Raw genomic sequence first — 21,826 nt, 5'->3', positions numbered from 1 at the left:
TTATATATACTTAATATAAAATATTATATATTTTATCCTGTATATATCTATAGAATCAGCGACAACAAAATTTAAAATACTTTTTATAAATAAGTTAATCAAACATGAATATATTATATTTATAAAAAAATATAATTATCTAAACTATATTTCATAGAATTATTTTTCACGTTGTTTTCCTTCTTTCCTTGAAAAGAAAAGGAATATATATACGTATTAGATTCAATCCCAGATTTACATCAAGGAACTAGAAGTGTGTGATCCATCTTTACATAAAGGCAAGAATAGTTAATGGTTGTAAAACATGACTCTATCGTGCACTTAATTTAATTATTTTTATAAAAAATATTAAAACATTGTTATTTTAATAATAATAAAAAAAATGGATTGAGAGCTAGACAAGTAATGATTCAAATTAATATTTATTTGTTTTTATATTTTAAAAGTATTTTTAAATAAGTTTAAACTTTTTTTATTTACTTTAAATTAATATATTTTTGGTGTTTTTAGATAATTTAAGAAATAATTAAAAAAATAAAAAAATATTATTTTAACATGTTTATAACTAAAAAATACTTTAAAAAACAACCATTATTTCAAATAATTTCTTAACCATGTTAATACATCAACCCAAATTTATTTTTAACTTAATAATTTTTTTTTTAATTTAAACTTTTTTAAAATCTTGTATAATTAGGTTCTGAACCGGAGATTATCGTATCAATCTGGGTTTTATGACTATACTTAAAAGTATTTGAATCATTAACCAAAACCAATACGAATGCCCGTTCACAACACTAATTACTCCTACTTTTTTAAAGTCAAAGACTGTCAAAAGCTTAATCACAAATCAATTCATGGAATCATTACAGTGAGAAAAAGGTATTAATTTATTCAACGAGGCATTCATAGTGACACGAAAAAAGGAAACAAAATGGGGTAAAAATGGTGCAGAAGTGGCAAAATATGACAGGTAAAAAAACAAAAAAAAAGTGTATAACTACGAACTGGAAAAGCAGTTGGTAGGGCAGGAGAGCCAGAGGATGGCAGAGAGAAAGAAATCTGGGGGCTAATACAGTATTTGCATACATATGGAAGAGAGAGAAAATAATATATATATATATATATATATATATATATATATATATTTTAGAGAGAATGTAATGGTGTACGAAAGTATTTGATTGGAGGATGGAGATTTTTTTAAAATATTTTTTATTTTTTAATATCAATGTATTAAAATATAAAAAATTAATTTAAAATATTTTTTTCTAAAAAAAACACGGTTGTAACGGAAAAAACACTGCATAAATAAGTGGAATGGAGTATTTTAGAAGCTCACTCAGCTTTGCTGATTTTGAGGCCTGAGAGAGAGAGAGAGAGAGAGATAAAGGAGTGTTGTGCAAGTTTCAATAGTATACAAATGAACACCCCTAGAAATTGACAAAAACCTATATTTTTCTGTTCACCGCTCTGTGTCTTTTCTTTAAAACATCACCTGTCTGTGGTTTATAGAGGAAGAAAAGGAGAGCTCAGGTGTGCTTTCTCTTCAGGGCTTTGAACATGATGATGATGCGTTGTGTTTTCCTTTTCTTGTTTAAGTTTTAATGTTCATTTGGACAAAGTTGATTTCATGATCATGTCCTTGTGCACTGCTGGGAGGTTTTTAACGCGTTGATGAGGTTTTTTCCATCTGGGTTCCCTTTCTTTGAGTGGTTTTGATCGTGGGAGCAGAGTTTTGCTTAGAATATGCTGTATAATCTTCAATGTGGGATTTTGTTATTCTTAGTCTTCTGTTTTGGCAATTGTTGATGTGGTTATTTTGGGATTTTTGAGGTTTCATTTACTAGAAAGATCTTTCCTTTTGATGTCCATGGAAGTTTTTTTTTCCTTTACACCCTCAATGCAGCTTATTAAATGATTTCTTGTTGATTCAATTACATAATAAATTTCATGATGATTGTAATTTGGTTATGAATATAGTCGTAATTGCTAGAAATCTGTTTTTCTTGGTGCAGATAAAGTGGGGATTTTGGTGTTTCCAAGAAGGGTTTTGAGGTGATGTTGAGGAAGAGAACCAGGTCGCTCCAGAAAGATCAACAAATGGGTCAGTTGACAATGTCTGATTCTGGTTCCGAGTCACATTTCCAGTCTGATAACATGGGGCACAATAACAAAGCTAACTCCTTTTTCACTGTCCCTGGCCTGTTTGTTGGGTCAAGTCTTAAGGGTTTATCAGATTGTGATTCTGTTAGGAGTCCAACATCTCCTCTAGATTTTAGGATGTTTTCGAATATAGGAAATCCCAGTAAGTCCCCCAGGTCATCTCATGGCGGGCAACGGAAGAGCTGGGATTGTAATAAAGTAGGTTTGAGCATTGTAGATTCACTTGATGATGATGGGAAAGGATCCGGCAAGGTCCTCCGATCATCGGAGAGTAAGAACATTCTTTTTGGACCCCGAGTACGAAGTAAAACCCCAAACTTTCAATCCCGTACTGATTCTTTTCAAGCACCGAAGTCTTTGCCAAGAAATTTTGCAATTTTCCCTCGTACCCCTACCAAATCTCCCCTTCTAAAGGGCAGCTCTGATGTTCTTTTTGAAATTGGAGAAGATCCATCAGATTCAGAGCCCTTTGGAAAGATCCGGTCATGTTCATTGGACTCTTGCAGGTCATTTTCATCCCTGTCTCGGTTGGCTGGCCAGAACTCAAAAGCAAGTTCTGGGAATTTTTGCTTCGATAACGTAACTACCCGAGGCGAATGTCCTCAATTATTTGGAGGAAGCCCAAATTCAAACAACTTTTCGAACACAAATTTGACTTTTACCCCAATGTCGGTTAACTCTGGCAACGGATTCATCGGTTCTCTCTCTGCAAGTGAGATTGAGCTTTCTGAGGATTATACATGTGTGATTTCACATGGTCCCAACCCGAAAACAACTCATATTTACGGTGACTGCATTTTGGAATGTCAATCTAATGACTTGAGTAATTTTGGCAAGAACGAAGCAAAGGAGATTGGATTGCCCCAGGTTGTTACTTGCTCAAAAATCCCAGGTTCATTTCCCTCCAAAGTTTTCTTGAGCTTCTGTTACTATTGCAACAAGAAATTGGATGAGGGAAAAGACATTTACATATACAGGTTTGTGCCAGTTATCTGTAAGCCTTTTTTATTCTGCCATTTCTAATCACTGAAGGATGTTGATTGGGTCGAATTAATTTCATGCAGAGGCGAGAAAGCATTCTGCAGTTTGAGTTGCCGTTCAGAGGAGATCATGATCGATGAAGAGTTGGAGAATACCACCCATAAATCTTCCGAGTGTGTTCTCATGTCAGGCGAAGGGGAGGGGCTTTTCGAAACTGGCATCATTGATGCTCCATGATGCCCATGATCAGTGAAACTAATGCGGAGGTAGACGCCCCTGATCATCTGTTTTCAAAGAGCTGTTTATGTGCATCTCTTAGCAGCCATGGATGATCGTTTTGTACATTGTTCCCTTCGATGTTTGTGTTTCACCATTCATGGCCATAACCAATGGCTCTCATTTGGCTAGTTGTTGCTTTCCATAATCCAGGCTTGTATTGCCTTACAATTCATGTAAAACTGTTGCAGCTGATTTTTATAGCTGCTCGATTTGATTCTTCCTTCTTTAACCTCCATTGCAGCACAAGTTATCGTCTAAGCCTGCAAGCTCAACAAGTTTTTGACTGAATATATAAGATTCTACGTATTATATACTGCATATTATTTCCATAGTCGATTGCATACACTATTTAGCATTACTGCTGTTTGGTTATGACGGAGAGGCTGCATCTCAGATCTTTTGATAGGAGGACACTAATGCCAATTGCACCGTGGAAGTGCGCATCAAGATTCGCCAGTACTCTTCACAAGAGGAGTGCCCACCTTGGAAAAGATGAGGTACTAGATCTGTTGTGATCCCATATTACAAAAGTTTCCCCAGGCTTCTGATGTAAGCTTTCATGGCTATGTGATTTGACGTTCTCCACAAATCTGAAGTTCATTTTGAATAGTTCTTGCTTGGCAACTAGTTATGTCCAAAAGCAATGGGGGGACCTCTCACTGTTACGAGATGTTTCTCGTGATTCCTGTTGGTCTCCCATGGTTTTATTTAGCAAGGAATTTTATCTTGAAATTGAAGGTTGGAGACGTGGACTACGATCGAGAGGTTTGAGCGGGTTATGGGTAGTAGTGTTTGTTTTTTGAAGAGATATTTTTAAATATATTATAATAATATATATTTTTTAAAAAATATTTTTAATATCAATATACATAAAATAAAAAAAATTAATTTTAAAATTAAAAAAATTAAAATTTAATTAAATACCCTTTGGAACTTGGGCTGGGGAGTGTAGTCAATGATATTTTTTTTATTTTTTTAAAATTATTTTGTATTCAAATGTGTTTTCTAGCAATATTATCTAAATTAGAAATACTAATACTAATATACTTTTATATTATATATTAACATATCCTGATATATTATTTCCCATGTAAATATATTAGTAATTTATTATTTTTTAATAATATTATATTTTAAAGTGTTTTATTAATATTATTGTTTATATATATATACAAGAATAATGAAGTATTGTATCATTTTAATTTTTTGTTTTTTCATGGAAAGTGTTTTTTAATTTCTTAAACCGAAAACATTTTTCTTTATTTAAAGCTTTTGTTTTTTTTTTACTAGAAAGTGAATCTCCCGGACATATTTTCAACGGTATAGCACCAAACAGGAAAAAACCAGGAAAAAAAAAACTTTCTAACAAACGAACAAGCAAATTCCAGGCATCCAAATGCAATGGTGCTGGAATTGTGGACAGTGTAAGCTCCATCACCTAACCCTTCATTGCTGCATAAGAACGGAGAATAGAGCTGACAGTGACATAGTAAAAGATTAAGTGTTCTATGAGGAAGCCCTAACTTCCATGTGCTGCTATTACTGTGGTCCACCAAGACAATTACAGAAGACAATCTACAGGATTTCCTTTCGGCGATTCCTCACTTTCCATACAATGTCGAGTCGGGCAGCTCCCAACGCTTCATTTATTATTTTTTCCTACTTCTATGTTACTTTGACCGCAGTCACTTGTAATACTTGGGGAAGAAGGGAGCTACATTCTGATTTAGAGCTTTCTGCAAATTCCCCACAAACGATAAGTAATCTTTACCATGTATAATCAAGTCCTCTGCTTCATCAGGCAATGCCTTGTCTTCTCCGAGTTCAAGGTTTTAGGAATTCTTTGGCAAACTCATGAAATCCATGATATAGAAATTTAGTAGAGTTAGAATTATTTTGCATGAACTTTACCACCTTATTAGAGATAAAAAGACATGTCTTTTCTCTACTGCCTCCGATGTATTATGGTATCAGAAAGTACAAGAAAGCGTCTTAACTCGATAATGGCACGGCTCCTACCCAGGCGATCTCTACTTTTTTGAGCTTTAGAAAAGCAACTTCTCTTAAATTCCCCCGTCTCTTGTCAATTTTGATTCAGTTGAATGGCGAGCAACCAGACTATCTCTCTACCTCAAACCTGTCATTTTTAACTACGAGTATGCTTCAATCCTCTCTCTTTTTTTTTTGTAACAAAGTATAATTCAATTTTAGATCTTTCTGAAATTACGAGTGTGCAATTTGTGTTTATAATTTACAACAGATCACAGACTTCCTGTCACCAGTAATCTTTACAGGAGCAATGTCCATCCGTGAATCTATGAAATCTATAATTATCCCTAATAACTATTTCTCTATCATAGGCCTGGGATATGAGTTTCATAACCGAGTGACAATCTCTACACATTCGAACACTATTCACAACCCGGATTGGAGAGTTTTCTTGGTTGTTTATAAGACCAAATGCGACGGCCAATCTTTCGCTATGTTGAGATGTGGTATCTGATAGTTCCTGTTTCACGAGTAATCTTCTCTCTATGTCTTGTAACAGGCAGAGAACGTCTGCAGATACAAGGTTTGAGGCGACAAATTCATGAACTACTCCATTTTGTTCTATGATAGCGAAACCTGCTTGCTTCGGTACTCCCGTCTCATGTAGCTTTGTTCTCACCTTGCTCACATCATCCCATCTGCCTGCATCTGCATATATATTCGAAAGAAGTACATGAGCACCATCATTTGTAGGGTCTTTCTCTATGAGCTGTTTAAATGCATGCTCTGCTAATTCCACATTGTGGTGACTTCTGCATGCTCTTATTAAGGAACTCCATATAGAGACATCTGGTTCTATTGGCATTCTTTCAATGAACTTGACTGTTTCTTCCAAGTGTCCAACTCGACCCAGGAGATCAACCATACAGCCATAATGATGAATCGTTGGAATGATATTATAGAAACTTCTCATTTTGTTGAAATATTTGTAGCCTTCATCAACTAAACCTCCATGGCTACAAGCAGCTAGAAGAGCTATGAAAGTGACATGATCTGGTTTTACTCCTCTTTCCTCCATTTCCAAGTATAGATCTATTGCTTCCAGGGCTTGCCCCTCCATGGCATATGCTGCTATCATTGCAGTCCAAACAAATACGTTCTTCTCAATTATTTGAGTAAAGATCTCATAGGCCATTTCAACACACCCACATTTCCCATACATGTCAATCAAGGCAGTTCCCAACATAGCATCTATACCAATTTCATTCTTCTCTATGTACACATTAACCCAGATGCCATGATTCAGGGCTCCAACTTTAGCACAAGATGAAAGCAAACTGATCAAAGTTGTCTTGTCAGGTTTTACATTTGAACTCTGCATCTTGCAGAAAATCTCAAATGATTCATTAACCAGACCATGTTTTACATAAGAATTGACCATAGTGTTACAAGAAACTATATCCTTCTCTGGAATCTTATTGAAGAAGTCTCTTGCCTTATCAACACCTCCACTTCGGCAAAAGCCATCCAACATTGAATTCCATGATGCTGCACTTTTACAAGGCAACTGCTCAAATGTTCTGAGAGCTTCATCAAGTTTCCCACATTTTGCATACAAGTCCAACAGGGCATTCCCAAGAAACCCATCCACAATCATTCCATATGTCACGATAAAGGCATGGACAGATCTTCCTAAATCAAAGTCTTCTAAATGAACACAGGCTGAAAGTACTGTCACAAGAGCAACCTCATCCGGGATCACATTTTCAAACCTCATTTGTTGAAACAACTCTAAACTTTCACAATAATACCCACCTTGAACATAACCAGACATCATCGTGGTCCACGATACCAAGCTTCTCTCATTCATCTTGTCAAACAGTTGCCTAGCCTTATCAATCTTATTAGACTTCACATACCCACTAACCAAAGTAGTCCACAGAACAACATCAACCTCGGATTCATCACATCTACTCAAAAGACCATGCGCTTCGTCCATTTTCCCACACTTAGAATACATGTCTACTAAACAATTCAACAAACTCCCTCTAATCCATAGCTTATTATCAACAATGTAAAGATGCAATCTTTTTCCCATTTCCAAATCCTTCAATTTAGCACATGTTGAAACCAAGCTAACCATTGTTATCTCATCTGGTAAAACCCCACTAACCAACATTTCATCAAATAAATCCAACGCTTCCCTATACATTCCCTTCAAAACATAACAAGAAATCATGGTATTCCAACTAATAACATCTCTGTGGGTCATTTTCTCAAACAGCTGGCATACTTCCTTCAATTTCCCACACTTTGAGTACAAACCCATCAAATTGTTGTTCAAAGACTTATTTCTTCCAAACCCACGTTTCAAAATTCTCCCATGAACTTCACTTCCCAATTTAACATCGAAATTCTTACAACAAGCATGAATCAAGAAGTGAAAAGTGGAAATATCTAACAACACACCTTGAGTTACCATGTGATAATAACCCACCAAAACTTCTTGTGGACAACCTTCTTTAAGCTTGTTTTCTAAAAGGGTATTCCAAATTATGGATTCTGGTTCATGGGAATAGCTTAAAATCTGATGCGCACAATCAAGATTATTGACAGAGAGTAAAAAGGCAAGAACTTGACTCGTTATTTCAGGGTCATGGATGAGATTTGCGGTGATCAAATGGGCATGAATTGGTGAAAATTCTCTAATATTTGAACAAGATTTTAACAAATTTATGATCCAATGTGGTCTTAAAACTGAGTGGGATGTTTTGGGATTTAGCGTTGGTGGCTTGTGTATAGAGGGAGAGAGAGATGAGAAGAAGATATTTGGAAGAGTTAGTGCTGTGGCCATGGTTTGATGGAAGACGTTGCTTCCCTCCTTTTTTTGAACGATATTGTTGATATTGGATTGTGCTATTGAATTTACAGTTATGGCCCATTTAAGTGTGAAGCAAAGAGCACCAAGCCCATAATAATAGGTCTGGGCTCTCATAATTACGCTGGGCTATAACGTTTAATTTGTTGTTGTTATTATTTTATAAAATGGTATCTTTAGCATTATGCGAGTTTCAGACAGGATCTATTATTTTTAATTTCCAAGACTAGATGAATAAATAAATGGAAAAATCTTACTATATTCAAGACAGAACCCGTGACATCCTATAAATTATAACTAGATTTTATTAATTAATATATCACGCCCAATTATATCATCATTCTACCCTCCATTTAAACAACTATAAGAAATCACTAATTTTATCTTGTTTCTCTCCTCTCTTCTTGGAACCTCTCAATTTTTCAAAAAAAGAAACATATCCGAACATGAGCTATGAGGCGATGATATAGGGCGATGACGTGGCATGCTAGTAAATGAAACAAACCAGTAATTTGCAGGATACCACATAAAATATCTCTGATACGTAGATGAAACCTCTCAGTGAAAATGGCAATGAAAATCACAGGCAAACCGCTTTCCATTTTCATGCAAGTTGGAAGCGGAAGATGATACCGGAGCCTATTTCAGCTGTACACACGATACTTTCAGGCGCAACACTCTCACACCATCACAACAATCCCACACGAGACAACTATCTACTATCTGCTTGCTGCACCGGACCATGATGATCTACAGCACCTTCCGACACGACATAACTACGACCCTTTCATTTTCCCTATAAACATCTGCTAACAAAATACAAGGAAGAGGACACTTTATTCGCATGACCACCACTTTGACTGGTGGTTTCTTGAGCACGTCATTCAATTGGGGGAGGATAAAAGGAAGACAAAATGATCAGGAAAGCGAACGGGGAAAGAAAAGCGAAAACACAAGCCCTCCACAGGATCTCAGATCCTTCCACATCCATGGATATATATATATATATACATATACATGGATCGAGATGCAATTTTATTGCTTTCAGCATATAAGTCTTCATCATCACCGTTGTTTGTTTTTCTAGCTGCGTTGTCCTTGCAGCCACTTCTCAGCTTCTTGTTTGACGAGTATTATAGGACTTGCAGTTCATGCATTTCTGAGCTACTACATGGAATTGCACTTCTGAGGACTTTCCACAATCATTGCAAAGGATCCAAACCTGCAGAACAGTAATATCACCAGTATTAGTAAATTTAGCAAACAGTAAGCCGGGGGGGAGTCACCTTAGGAAAATCTGACAATCAAAGCCTCAGATCTCAGCACATGATTTTAATGGGTTCTACTAACCATTTTATTCAGGTAAGATTCTGGCATTGGTGTGGCTGCAATTTCCATGTCGAATTTCTCCCATACCTTAGACATATCACAAACTGACTTCGAGCAAAGAGGGCAAGCATATCTGTAACAGTAACAAGTAAAAATATTGTGTGAATTTCCAAACGGTTAAAGAAACACACTAGATACCCACTGGAAAAGGCTGCTGGAAGGAAACTCACTGATAATGATCCCTCATTTCCTTTAAGCAGCTCTTGTGAATGGTGTGTCCACATGGCAAGACAGTCACATCATATCTCGACTCAAATAAAAACTGCAAACCATTTGAAACACAACATCAGCTAGGCCCCAGTCACTATAGACCCAAAAAAAAATGATTCTCAATCACAAGGAACAAACCATAACACAGAATAAAAGTTATAATCTATATCCAAACCTCAAAGCACACAGGGCAGTCATGATGCATCGCGCCCTCTACACAGGGGTGGCTATTCTTCAGAAGATTCGAGTAGCAGCAGCCTTCATGGTTGATAGTACACCAAGAATACAGGAAAACGTCATCAAGTTAGTTGAGTTGTAAGCACCCATACAATTCCAATCTAAAACTAGAACTAGTAATGACAGGAGAATTGTAGCTTACCACATTTGTAACAATGGAAGAAATTCTCAGGTCCTCCAATTCTGCCAAAGCACACAGTACATGCCAGTCAGATAAACATAATTAAATCGAGCTAGAGAGAGAGGCAAAAATGTACAAGCAGAGAAGCATAGTTACATAAGTGAGGTTAGTGAAAGAATGAAAAGATGTGTGAAGGATATGACTATCTGAAAATTACTGAGCTTTCAGGTGATACGGACCTTTTCCTTTTATTATCAAGGAAAGTCCTCAATGAAGTTAGATAATTTAATCAATAGTTTAGTGAAATAAACTTGGTCAGAAGCTCCCAGCATTATTATCTCATCAATATGTTCAAAAGGAAAACCAAACAGCATAAACAAGTATACCTGCAAATCCCACAGCCATCACAATGATACTGTTTCTTAGATGTCTGCAACAGAAGCAAACAAATTTGATTTGAGTTAGCAAGTTCATCTCAACAACTTACGAGACAGAAAAGATATGCAGAATCCTATAACAAGCACAATCTCATTATAGCACACTATACTGAAAGCTGGATGCTGCCAAATTAATCCCTTCATTTCATGGTTAACCAAGCTACTAAGGATGTGACGTTAACCACTTACATCATCATCAAACAGCTTGCAAGTCTCACAGAAGTACTTTCCCATGCACACACCACAGTTGATACAAACTTGTTGAACCTAGCCATCACAGAAAACAAGTGAAACATGAGTTGAGTAGCCAAATGCTAATTAATAGCACAGGATGAAAACATAGAATAAAAAGAACTGCCTTAACTTCAGGTTTAGGGAAATTTTTTATCTATTAACTACTATAGCAATAACATAAAGCATGACTATCCAATTTTGACTTCTAAGGTTTCCTATCATCAGCCTTTGTTCCTCTTCCTAGATTTTCTCAATTTAACAGTGACATTTACAAGTTGCAAGCTTGGGATCAGAGGTCAGAATTGGTCTGCTAATGAGAAAAACTTGATGCAACACCAATAATACAAAAACTTAACTCACCTCTTGTTCAGTGCCACAAAGCGAGCATATCACCTGAAAAAACACAAAAGGAGCGCTTTAGCAGATTAAATGGTAATATAACAATGAAGATTTACTGCAAGAAGTCACAACGGCATGATCAAAGAGAAAGGAACATGGCTACCTGTTTGACTTCATGGCGTGGCATGTCATGTCTATGCTTCTGATCAACATTGATATTGTTCTGCCCACCAAATATAACAGATCAGCACGTGTTCAAAATCACCAAAACATATTGAGCAAATTATCAGCTCGAGCAACATGATCAAATACATAGCAATTTTAAATAAAAAAAACTCACCTTCGCCTCGTTATGACAATGACGGCAATCAAATACTTCGTTACAGCAAGGTGCTCTGATGCGGCACCTTCTCCGATAGTGCAGGCATCTGATGACAGAGCACGTCATATTAAGCAAGTATAATGGCAAAAAACTATTAAACTTTGCTAGGCAAACAGGGAACAGACCCATACCCATATTCCATTAATCCTTTATCTAGTATTTGAGGAGTTTCCACATTCATTGATTCTTCTGAGAAGATGAAATCTTCATTAAAATGCTGTGAGCATGAGCCCATCTGTTGAAATAGTCTGAATTCTTGAGGATCAAAACTCTTAATATCTACTTCTGCCATGGCAATATCTTCAGGCAATAATAACAACTATTGAGAAGTTGGCAAATAAACCTGGAACACCTGCGCATTGAAACAAATTTAGAAAAGATTCTAAAACTTCAGAAGGCATATTTAGCACCCGATCAAGCCACCAAACACCCCATGAGCTTTCTTGTACACGTCTGCAGATCAATTGAAATCAGCAACAACATAATCCAACTAACGCTGAACAGCTCCAAAGTCCAATCACCAATACTCCAAGAGAAGAATCATCAAAACAAGAAGATATATAAGTACAACTACAATGCAGCATTCAGGAACTCCAGAGCCTTCAGCCATTAGTAAGAATAGCATTGCATGACCACTCGATTCCTTGAAGAAGTCCCAGAACCAAAGTCCAGTTACTCTGGACATGGCAACCTATGGTAAAAGCAATACATCACACAATCAAACGTGTTCTGAAAAGGAAAAAAAAGACGGGGAAACAGTGAGAGAGTGAAGAAATGGGTTATTTTGATTGTCCATCAAGGACAGGCCTACCTCAAATAGCAACTCTGAAACCCAGTCTCCTCTGAGAATTGAACTTACCAAAACTTAAAAAGAAATTCTATCATCAGCACATCAGAGGTTTCCCTCTTGTCAAAGAAAGCCCATTTGAATCTCAGCCGCTCCCTCTCTATCTAAATCATGACCAGGAGAATTATAACTTTAGGGGACAAACCATGAAGGAAACTTGCTCCTCTAATTACCAATTTCCCCAGACAAAATAGCACGCCTTTCTCCAGACTAAGGTCACTGACACTCCCAGGTCCAAGGTATAAACAAGGTTGAAAAATAGGAGAAACAAATTATCAATTCCTATTGCCCATGTTTCCATAGATGATAAATGAAACAGGGAAACAATCACTAACTTCTTCTGTAAACAATCTCGAATTCTGTTGGATGAAAAGAGAGTAGATGTGGAAGTTCTGAGCATGGTGGCTGGTGAAAGGATGACATGACAGACCTAGCTCTAACTGTGGAAGGAAGATTCACTGGTGAAACCATAATCATTATTTCAGTTATTAAGTGTTTCAACCCCCTGCTTCATTGTATGTTTATGTTTAGAAACACGAGAAACAAACAAGTAGCTCTTTGTGCTTAGCTTACATCCCCAACGCTGGTCAAGATGGCATTGTCCACGAAGAACAGAGTATAAAAAGACCTAACTTTATGCAGGTACCTACCAAACTTGAGCACATGAACACCTGCAATTTCGGGCATATCCTGCAGAAAATCCCTAAATATAATGCCACCCCAACCCTTCACTGCACAACTTCAGGATTACAGAAAGGACCCTAATATACACCGACTTCTCCACCCTCAAGATTTCTGAACTCCACTCACATCATTCCTGTAAAACTCCCGAGTAACAAAATGCTAAAAAATAGCAGAAATTACAAAAGAGCCAACACTGTTCTAAGCTACATCCCTCCAACAAAATCTTGGAAAGTTAGTCCTATGTTTAGTTAGATATCTTCCAAAAAAGGGAGAACATGATATGAAAAATCCATTTCTTTTCTTTTCCATCAAAATTTGAATCAGTTCACGGCAACCTCAATCTAACACCAAACTATAGACCTAAACTACCTTAAAAACAGTTAAATAAGAATGCCACATACCCCCATACAGAAGTCAGAACCTCTCTAAGTTAGAAACTCTCCCCGGGACTTCCGCCTTAAGAATCTTTAGTTTTGTACGTGTAACATTAGTAATCACAAACAGCTCATCGGACAGTTCATTTCACGTTAATTCAAAGGGAGCTCTGAAATCCGCAGAACAGTTGACGAATAATCCACGGAAAAACAATAAATTTCCGCCGATTTTTAACATCCACTTCTGTGGATTCAAGGTCTCCCTAACGAAAAAAATATAAAATTCCACAAGCACTTCCTTTCTCAAAATTCAATAGACAACTACACCTATCTAACCACCAACATCCTCAAGCAAAAAATACATTTCACATAAAAAATACAAACAACAAACATCACCATGCATCATTTAAGCAAAATAATAGACGAGCAATAAAATCACAAAACTTTTTCTACGTGATTAACATCACATAAGGACACGTCACAATACACAGACAAAAAAAAATGAAAAACAAATTCTAACATTAAAACCTCACGTTTCCCGGTAACCTCAAACATTAAACGTAATCACATTTTCCGTTTCTTGCACTCAATTTTCTTAGAAACCAGACAAAACTTAAATTACGTCTATATGATTATTTTAGCACGTACCTCACAAAAATTAAGCTACGATATAAACAAACAGGATTAAAAGAGAATATTATCAAATTGAGTGAAATTTTTAATCAGAAAAACGAACTTTCACCGCCGATCCGAAGTTTCGGTGGTTTTAACGGTAAGATTCGATTGTTGTTCTCGGAGCTCCGTTCAAAAATCTCCTTAAATCTCGTGTTATTTCTTAGAGAGTGTGCGTGATGAGGAGAGAATATGAGAGAGATTTGAACCGGAGTCTGGTTTTTATAGGGCGAGAAATTCGGGTTATGAGAGGAGAGATTCGAGAGAGCTCGAAATTTTTTGAAAGTGAAAGCTGTGTCCCTCTGGTTCTTCTTTTATTGACTGTTGACAGGCAAGGGCACAGAATTACGTAAACAACCCTTGATACTCTAAAATATCTTGCATTTTTTGATCTGATAAAGTGGCTGGGTTATGGTACAACTGCATCTACGCAAATATATTCCTTGCTCGCCTTGATCATTATTGACTTTATCTATGGGATCATCAGTAATCATTGTTGACCTGTGCTGATAAAAAAATAAGAAAAAAAATATGTTTATGGACATTTGGATTTGATATTTAGGGCTGTATGGAAAAGTATAAAAAATATAATAAAATAATGTTTTTTAATTTTAAAAATTTTAATTTTAATTTTAACATCAAAACGATCAAAATATATTAAAAATTTAATTTAAAACAAAATAAATTCAAAAACACAATTATACTGTGATAACAAAAGAACTTAATAAATGAGTAAATCATCATCAAGGGGTTTCTTTAATAGCATTATTTTGCTGGGAGGGCGTTACATTTTATCTTGATGCATTTTAAAAATATATTTTTTATTTTTTGAAGGTTTTGATATATCAATGTTATAAATAAAAAAACAATTTTAATATATTTTAAAATGAAAAATATTTTTTAAAAGTACAGATATATAGGTAAATAAAATTGTTGAGTCATTATTTTAAAAGAACAAAAGGATATTGAGTTTATTTTATGGTTATACCTTACAATTACGTAATTATGATGAATCTTTTTAATAGTTTATTTGAATTATTAGGAAAAAGACCTTCGTTTAAATGCCATTCATTGCTAATAATGACTGTGTATTTTGTGAGATGGCAACAAATTAATGGTTTGTGAGTTGTTACTTCATGTATAACGAACCCTCTAATACTATTTTCAAAAACATGCCAATCATTGTTACACGATTATTAAAAGCCTGTTTTTTTTAAAAAAATATTTTTTTAATTTTTATTTTTGTGATTTTAAATTATTTTAATATATTAATATTAAAAATAAAAATAAAAATAAATTATTTTAATATATTTTTAAATTAAAAATATTTTAAAAATTAAATGCTAAAACGATATTAAACCAACTATAAATGAAGAAGGCTACGGTACTTACAGTGAGCATGCTCCATAGAAGTTTTCTCCGAACAGATAAGGCGGTCACGTGTAAAATAGGTCCTTTTCGGAGAAGAGAAAGGTATGATCATCTTGTGAAGTGAAATCAACGGTCGGCGTGTGAGACAAGGATAGACCTTAGCGTGATGTGATCATAGCTCTCTCTCTTTTGGAGACAAGTCAAAGCCCATCCCCTGTCACCGAGTTTGTCTTAAATCTTTTATGGTTGACACGTGTTCGGTCGGCGGGCAGACTGGGTCAGGATTTAGGCTAGGATGACGTGGATAGATTAGACTGGTATTAACAAAATATCTTTGACTATCTGTCACGTGAATTGCAAAATTGGAGAAAATGGCATCATGCTTATCCCTAAACCAAAAAAATAAAATAAAATGAATTTGATAGGTATCCTTGAATGTTAAAGGATAGATTTTCGTGCCTGAAAAATTTATACAGACTACGAGTACATGATGTGGAGGGTAAGATCTTGTAAATCCAAGCCAAAGCGGATTGAACATACGTGGAAATGTTAGTCACGTGATAATAGCAGGATACTCACCGTATTTTGAAGTAATATTTAAGTACATTGTATATTATTTTCATGGTTGGTGAGAAAAATAACTAAAATATCTAAGATATTCGTTAAAACTGATTTAAAATGAATTTTTAAAATAAATTATATTTAAAAAAATAGTATTTAAAACCAATAAATTAAGTTGAGAAAACAAATTAAAAAACACAGACTATTTATAATCAAATTGAATCAAACAACTCATTTTTTTTTATCTAAAATATAATCAAAACTTTAATGAAAAAGGTAAAAAAAAAAACTCTTCCTGACTTATTTAATTTTAACAAATATAAAGCCAAATCAATTAATCAGATATTATTTTAATTTGATTCGGTTCAATCCATAGTTTGAAGAAAAATATTGTTGAAACCAAATTATTTGAATCAGTGCTCACTCCTATCCACGTTCGCTGTTGTTTTTTAAAATTTGAAGTCTGTATATTTTTTTATATATATAAAGATTTGTTCAGGGCCCGCTAAAAGAGAGACTAATTCGTCCTGATGCATATAAACCAGTGAAAAAATTAATATACTACGTAGTTATTAGATAGATAGGCGATAGTTTTTAATATTATAATAGTTATTAATTTAAACCATGTAATTAGTTTAGATAGAGGGTTAAGACTTTTCAACTGCAATATGCTGGTTACACATGTGTTTATATATATATATATATATATATATAAACAAACTAGCTAATATAAGATGTTTTTTTAATTAAAATGATAATATTTAAAAAATAAATAAATTAAAAGTTGAATTTTAAAATAATCAAATAAAATCAACCATGTTAATGAATCAACTCAAGTCTTTGAACATGTAGAGTGAATTTTTTCCTTCTTCTAGTTGATCTATAACTAAACCAATTCAGGTATCCAATCAGCTGATTACAAGTCAATCTATCGTGTTAGCCTGGTTTTACAACTAATATAATGTTTTTGAAGGGCATTAAGGTGTTTACCGTCTGGAAACCACCGCGCCCGGTGGAGATAATGACATTGTTTTCTTTTAAATCCGTGTACGTGGCAAATGTGTGACCGAAAGCTTGATACATCAGTCTCAAATTATTGCACAAAAATCAGTGCTAATTATTAAGCTAATCATTCTCCTCGACCATTCAAGTTTTTAAACACGGGAGTAAATGATACGTGGCATTAGATGTCATCATCGAAACCTTCAACACTGGCCTTGACCCATAATTAAGCAATGGTACGTGGCACCATGCTTGTTGTCGAGAAAACGTTAACCTTAATCACGAGCAATTAATTGATCACGTTCAATGCACGAATTAGTTTCGGGTGCATGCTACAATGTTGTTTTGTGCAAAAAGTTTTTACGGGGATAAAGCTGTAATTATTGAATATTTATAACAATAAAATTATAAAAAACAATTAATAGAAAGAGAATTATTTTATTTTTGTAATAAAACTAAATATAATTTTCTCTCTCTTATATTACAGGTACCTATTAGTTATAGTTTTACCACTATAAATTTTTTCATCATACATTGATCGAGAGCTCAAAAGATATTTTTCAATCCAAGAATATATTATCCTTGTAATATGCGAGGAGAGAATTGAGAAAAAAAAACATCGAAAACATAATATAATTGATTACAATATCACTAATATAATAAAAATAATTTTGATAAAATAAATTCAATAATATTAAGCAAGATCACCAACATTAATCCGGGTTATATAATTCTAAAACCTCTTATAATTCAACACGTGGTTGTTGGAAGCTTAGGTATAAATATATTGGTTAAGGTATTATTTGAGATTGTGATGCATGATATTTTTTAAAATATTTTTAATTTAAAAATATATTAAAATATTTATTTCTTTACAGTGTTCACATGTTAAAACAAATAAAGAATACTACAAATATTAATTTAAAACTTTAAAAATTTAGAAAAATCAGTCTAACCACGCTGTAAATTATCACCAAACCAATTATCACTTGTTATTGCTCTTGCTTCTTGTTTTTTTTTTTTTGAACTTCCTTTTAATTTTCATCTCGAGCCTTTCCATTTTTTTATTCATCTCAAAAGTTTTTTTTTTCTTCTAATTCTGTGGGCATATGCATCCATGTGATGAAATTAAAATTTTGAATTAATAATATCTAACGATGACAATGTTACGGGTACATGGATTTGACACGTAAAAGCGAGCTCCTTGCCACTGCTGATGTTTTTGGCAACTTGTTTGTCCCGTTGCCTTAGATGGGTGTTTGAGAAATAAAAGCCACGTGTCATACTTTTAATGGCGAGGCATTTAAAGAATCCAGCAGCGTTTTACAGTAACGAACAGCATTGTAGTTCAATGAAAAAGAATCTGCGGTGCTGAAAAAACGAAGAGGCAGGAGGCAAGTAATAAATATTAATCTTGTGCAGGACAAGCATTCAATTTGAAGACGAAGAGTTGTAGCAGTTCACCTGTCAATTTGACAGAGAGGAGACCGGCCGGCGGAGGAGTGGCCACCCCATGTATTGTCCGTGAACCAATGTCTTTAACTCGATCGCTGGTGTATGACTTTGCCCTCTGCGTCGATAATTATGATCCATAACTGTCTCTCGGACATTGATTTAACCTTTTTTTTTTAGATCAATTTTTGTTGTGATCACAATTTATATAAAAAATTCATTTTTTTAATATTAAAAACTATTTTTGAGTCTAAAAATATTCATACATTGCCTTGCATGTTTTTAAATTCCAATTTAAGTTTAAATTTGTTTTAATGTCAAAGAGTTGCACTTCATTCTTGTATTTAAATTTTTAACATGAGATGATATTTTAACAAAATATTAAAGTTTTAATATAGTTTTTAAATCTAATTTAGCTTATCAAATAAACCTAGTGCCCCGTCAATCCGAGGTATGGCTAGAGCTGAGTTTGCTCCTGAACCTCTCAAAGAGATGTTTCACTTGAAACTTGCCTCATGATTGTTTTTTTAAACAACATTCATATTTTTATAAAAAATCTAAAATAATATCATTTAATTAAAAAACTCAATACATTTGAATCCACTTTTTAATTTTAATTTGTGAGTTGATATTTCCATCTACAAACTCAGGTCTTATATCAGGTCATGAAACAAGCTAGGTCTTGTAATTATGAATTACAATGATAAAGTTATTAATAATTCGAATTTGATTAATTTTTTTATCTAATAAAATTAAGCATAAAATGATAGTGAATTTATATAAGTTTAAAATTGAAATAAAATCTTAATTAAAATGATATATTAAAGAGTGATACAAAGTTATTTTTAAAGAATCGTCATTTTTAAAGGCTCTTTCAATGACTTAAACTTCCACCTTAATTCTTCATTTGCATATACCAATTACTCCATCCTTAATCATATACTCAACCAAAATCTGAATCTAACGAAGACAAATGGGCTTCTCATCTTATACTTATTAGCAGACAGGCCCAGCCCACATTATGGTGAAGACAAGTCCAAGTCGACGACGTATTGTAGCCAATTATTGGGCCACGAACACAATTCGCTAGGCTCATGGCCTCACTCACACAAATATGCGATATCCCAAAGCCCAAAACTCTAACTGATTCACTGAGCCCAAGACCAAGAGGAAGAGAATTGATTGGATGGTCACGAGCGATGCGGTGAACCCGGAGCAGAATGGGGGGTGTCCCTTGCCGGTCTGCCCCCTGTGCCGCTCTGCCTATACATAGGATAGGCGCCGACGGTTCAGCCCTGAGAGACGTTAAAGCTTTTGGGCCCACACCTCACATGTCTATGTCGCTCGCATACTTTGTCATTTTCTTGGATCCCCACCACTGCTATCCCTTCAAATGTTACGTCACCGATATTTTTCTCAGGTGGGGTAGTGCTCAGGCCTGCAAGTTAGCCGGTGCCCCTCGCGTTGTCCAGGAGCCTGATGACCTCACGATTCGTTATTATGGTTAACATCCTTTATTTATTTATTTTAATTGTAGCAATGATCTGTTACCGGGAAATAATGTTTTGACCTTTAAAAATGTCACTTGAGGGATTGGTTTTATGATTTAAGAGGTATGATCCAATTTTGATTGAAACAGGTTCCCCCATGGATATATGTTGTTTTTTTTTTTCATGTTGGTGTAATTTGTAAATTAACGAAAAAAATAAAATTTTTAATCTATGTAGAAAAAAACACTTCTTAATTGTCTATAAATATAAGTTTTTATTATGTAATAAATTAAGTAAAAATTATAATAGATGAGCTCGAGTACCTGATGAAATATTAAATTAAAATTAAATTTTTTTGTTTAAATCTAACTATATTTAATTTTGTTTAATAAAAATTCAGTTACTCAAAATTTATCTTATATTGCTTTATTTTACTCGTGCCGATAAATTCAGAAATAAATATAATAAAAAGAGATTAATTTTAAGTTTCGGGTACATAAAATATAATTTTAAAAATTATCAAAACCCAATAAATAAATAAAATAAATGAAATGAGCTACAAATTCTGACACATTTTTCTCGTCAAAACGGCACTCCTATATCTAATCAGCAGCTTAACACAGAAAGAGAGGGTTAAATAAGAGGTTGAACTGGTAGATGAGGGGAGGAAGAAGCGGCAACTGCCCATAAAAGAAGTTGTCCGGCAAATGCTGCTGTACTAACTGACTCGTCTGACCGAGAAATTGTAGCCTTACAAATACTAGAAGACTTGCTTGCTTCTATGTTCTATCAATTCATATGCCTACCCCTCTAATTTAAGAGCCTATATAGAGTAGGGCCTACAACCCCTCTCCTAAATTTGGTCCCTCTTGAAAGGAATATATATATACACACACACACACATTAAAAACTGTTCACAAATGCGATGATTGTTTGAATTCCAATTTTAGGGTTCGAAACAAAGTTCATATGTGGATAGGATAATGTTGTGAAGGAAAAATGTGATGCTTGTTTGAAGTCCTGTTATGGGGTTAGTGACTAATGTGTGTTTGTTAATGCATTATATTATATGAAAAATATTTACTTATTTAAAAATATATTAAAATAATATTTTTTCAAGTTTTTTTTAATATTAATACATTAAAATTATTAAAAATATCTAAAAACATTAATTTAATATCTTTTCATAAAACATCTTGATACACAATATTATTTTTTTTGGTTTAACGTGGATGTCCAGGCTAACTTGCGCGCACCTCAACTATTATTTTCATAAAACATCTTGATGCATAGTATTATTAAATAGTTTGTTATGTGTTTAGTAGTACAATAAATGTACTTTTGTAAAAAAAAATTCAATAAAAAATAATATTTTTTTAATATATATATTTTTTATTTTTAACATTAACATAATAAAACCATATAAAAAGAGTGAATTTAATATTTTTTTAAAGTAAAAGAGCATTTTAAAACACAAATTAAACCGCATAAACAAACGTATTATTTGAACTAAAATATTGTTAGGTGAAGCAATATAGTTAAATCATCCATCCTTTTAATAAGTGGATGGAAGAAAAAATTAATCTAACGCGTACCAATATTAAAATTAATTCCCAAAAACAGTGTTTAATTTGGGACGACTATTTCAAGGTGAGACATTTACCATGGTGGGTCTTGAATCCTTTTAATATATAACAACCGACAGCAAGATATCATACTCGCAAATTTCAA

The 21,826-nt window shown here is 34.1% G+C and overlaps 3 protein-coding genes across 4 annotated transcripts; 1 reads left to right on the top strand and 2 right to left on the bottom strand.

The window, feature by feature from the left end:
- Positions 1-1,334: 1,334 nt before the first annotated feature.
- Positions 1,335-3,655, top strand: LOC133689758 (FCS-Like Zinc finger 10-like). The gene is made up of 3 exons (XM_062109775.1): positions 1,335-1,536; positions 2,019-3,143; positions 3,231-3,655. Exons 2-3 carry the CDS (start codon positions 2,062-2,064, stop codon positions 3,382-3,384), a joined length of 1,236 nt encoding a protein of 411 aa, XP_061965759.1. The 5' UTR covers positions 1,335-1,536; positions 2,019-2,061; the 3' UTR covers positions 3,385-3,655.
- Positions 3,656-5,623: 1,968 nt separating this feature from the next.
- Positions 5,624-8,410, bottom strand: LOC133688314 (pentatricopeptide repeat-containing protein At3g62890-like). Its single transcript, XM_062107748.1, has one exon. It carries the CDS (start codon positions 8,408-8,410, stop codon positions 5,702-5,704), a length of 2,709 nt encoding a protein of 902 aa, XP_061963732.1. The 3' UTR covers positions 5,624-5,701.
- A 403-nt stretch (positions 8,411-8,813) lies between these two features.
- Positions 8,814-14,513, bottom strand: LOC133689759 (probable E3 ubiquitin-protein ligase RZFP34). Of its 2 annotated transcripts, XM_062109776.1 has the most exons (12): positions 12,454-14,513; positions 11,774-12,333; positions 11,601-11,688; positions 11,424-11,483; positions 11,282-11,314; positions 10,877-10,954; positions 10,637-10,680; positions 10,272-10,312; positions 10,068-10,150; positions 9,853-9,944; positions 9,644-9,755; positions 8,814-9,515 (listed from the first exon to the last, which is right to left on the bottom strand). In XM_062109776.1, exons 2-12 carry the CDS (start codon positions 11,932-11,934, stop codon positions 9,405-9,407), a joined length of 903 nt encoding a protein of 300 aa, XP_061965760.1. In that variant the 5' UTR covers positions 11,935-12,333; positions 12,454-14,513; the 3' UTR covers positions 8,814-9,404. The 2 variants fall into 2 exon arrangements, with proteins under 2 accessions (XP_061965760.1, XP_061965761.1); XM_062109777.1 differs by having other exon boundaries at positions 11,774-14,513.
- Positions 14,514-21,826: the final 7,313 nt, after the last annotated feature.

Source organism: Populus nigra, chromosome 3 (genome assembly GCF_951802175.1).
Source record: "Populus nigra chromosome 3, ddPopNigr1.1, whole genome shotgun sequence".
In the NCBI taxonomy this organism is placed as follows: domain Eukaryota; kingdom Viridiplantae; phylum Streptophyta; class Magnoliopsida; order Malpighiales; family Salicaceae; genus Populus; species Populus nigra.
This window is presented reverse-complemented; position numbering and strand designations above follow the sequence as displayed.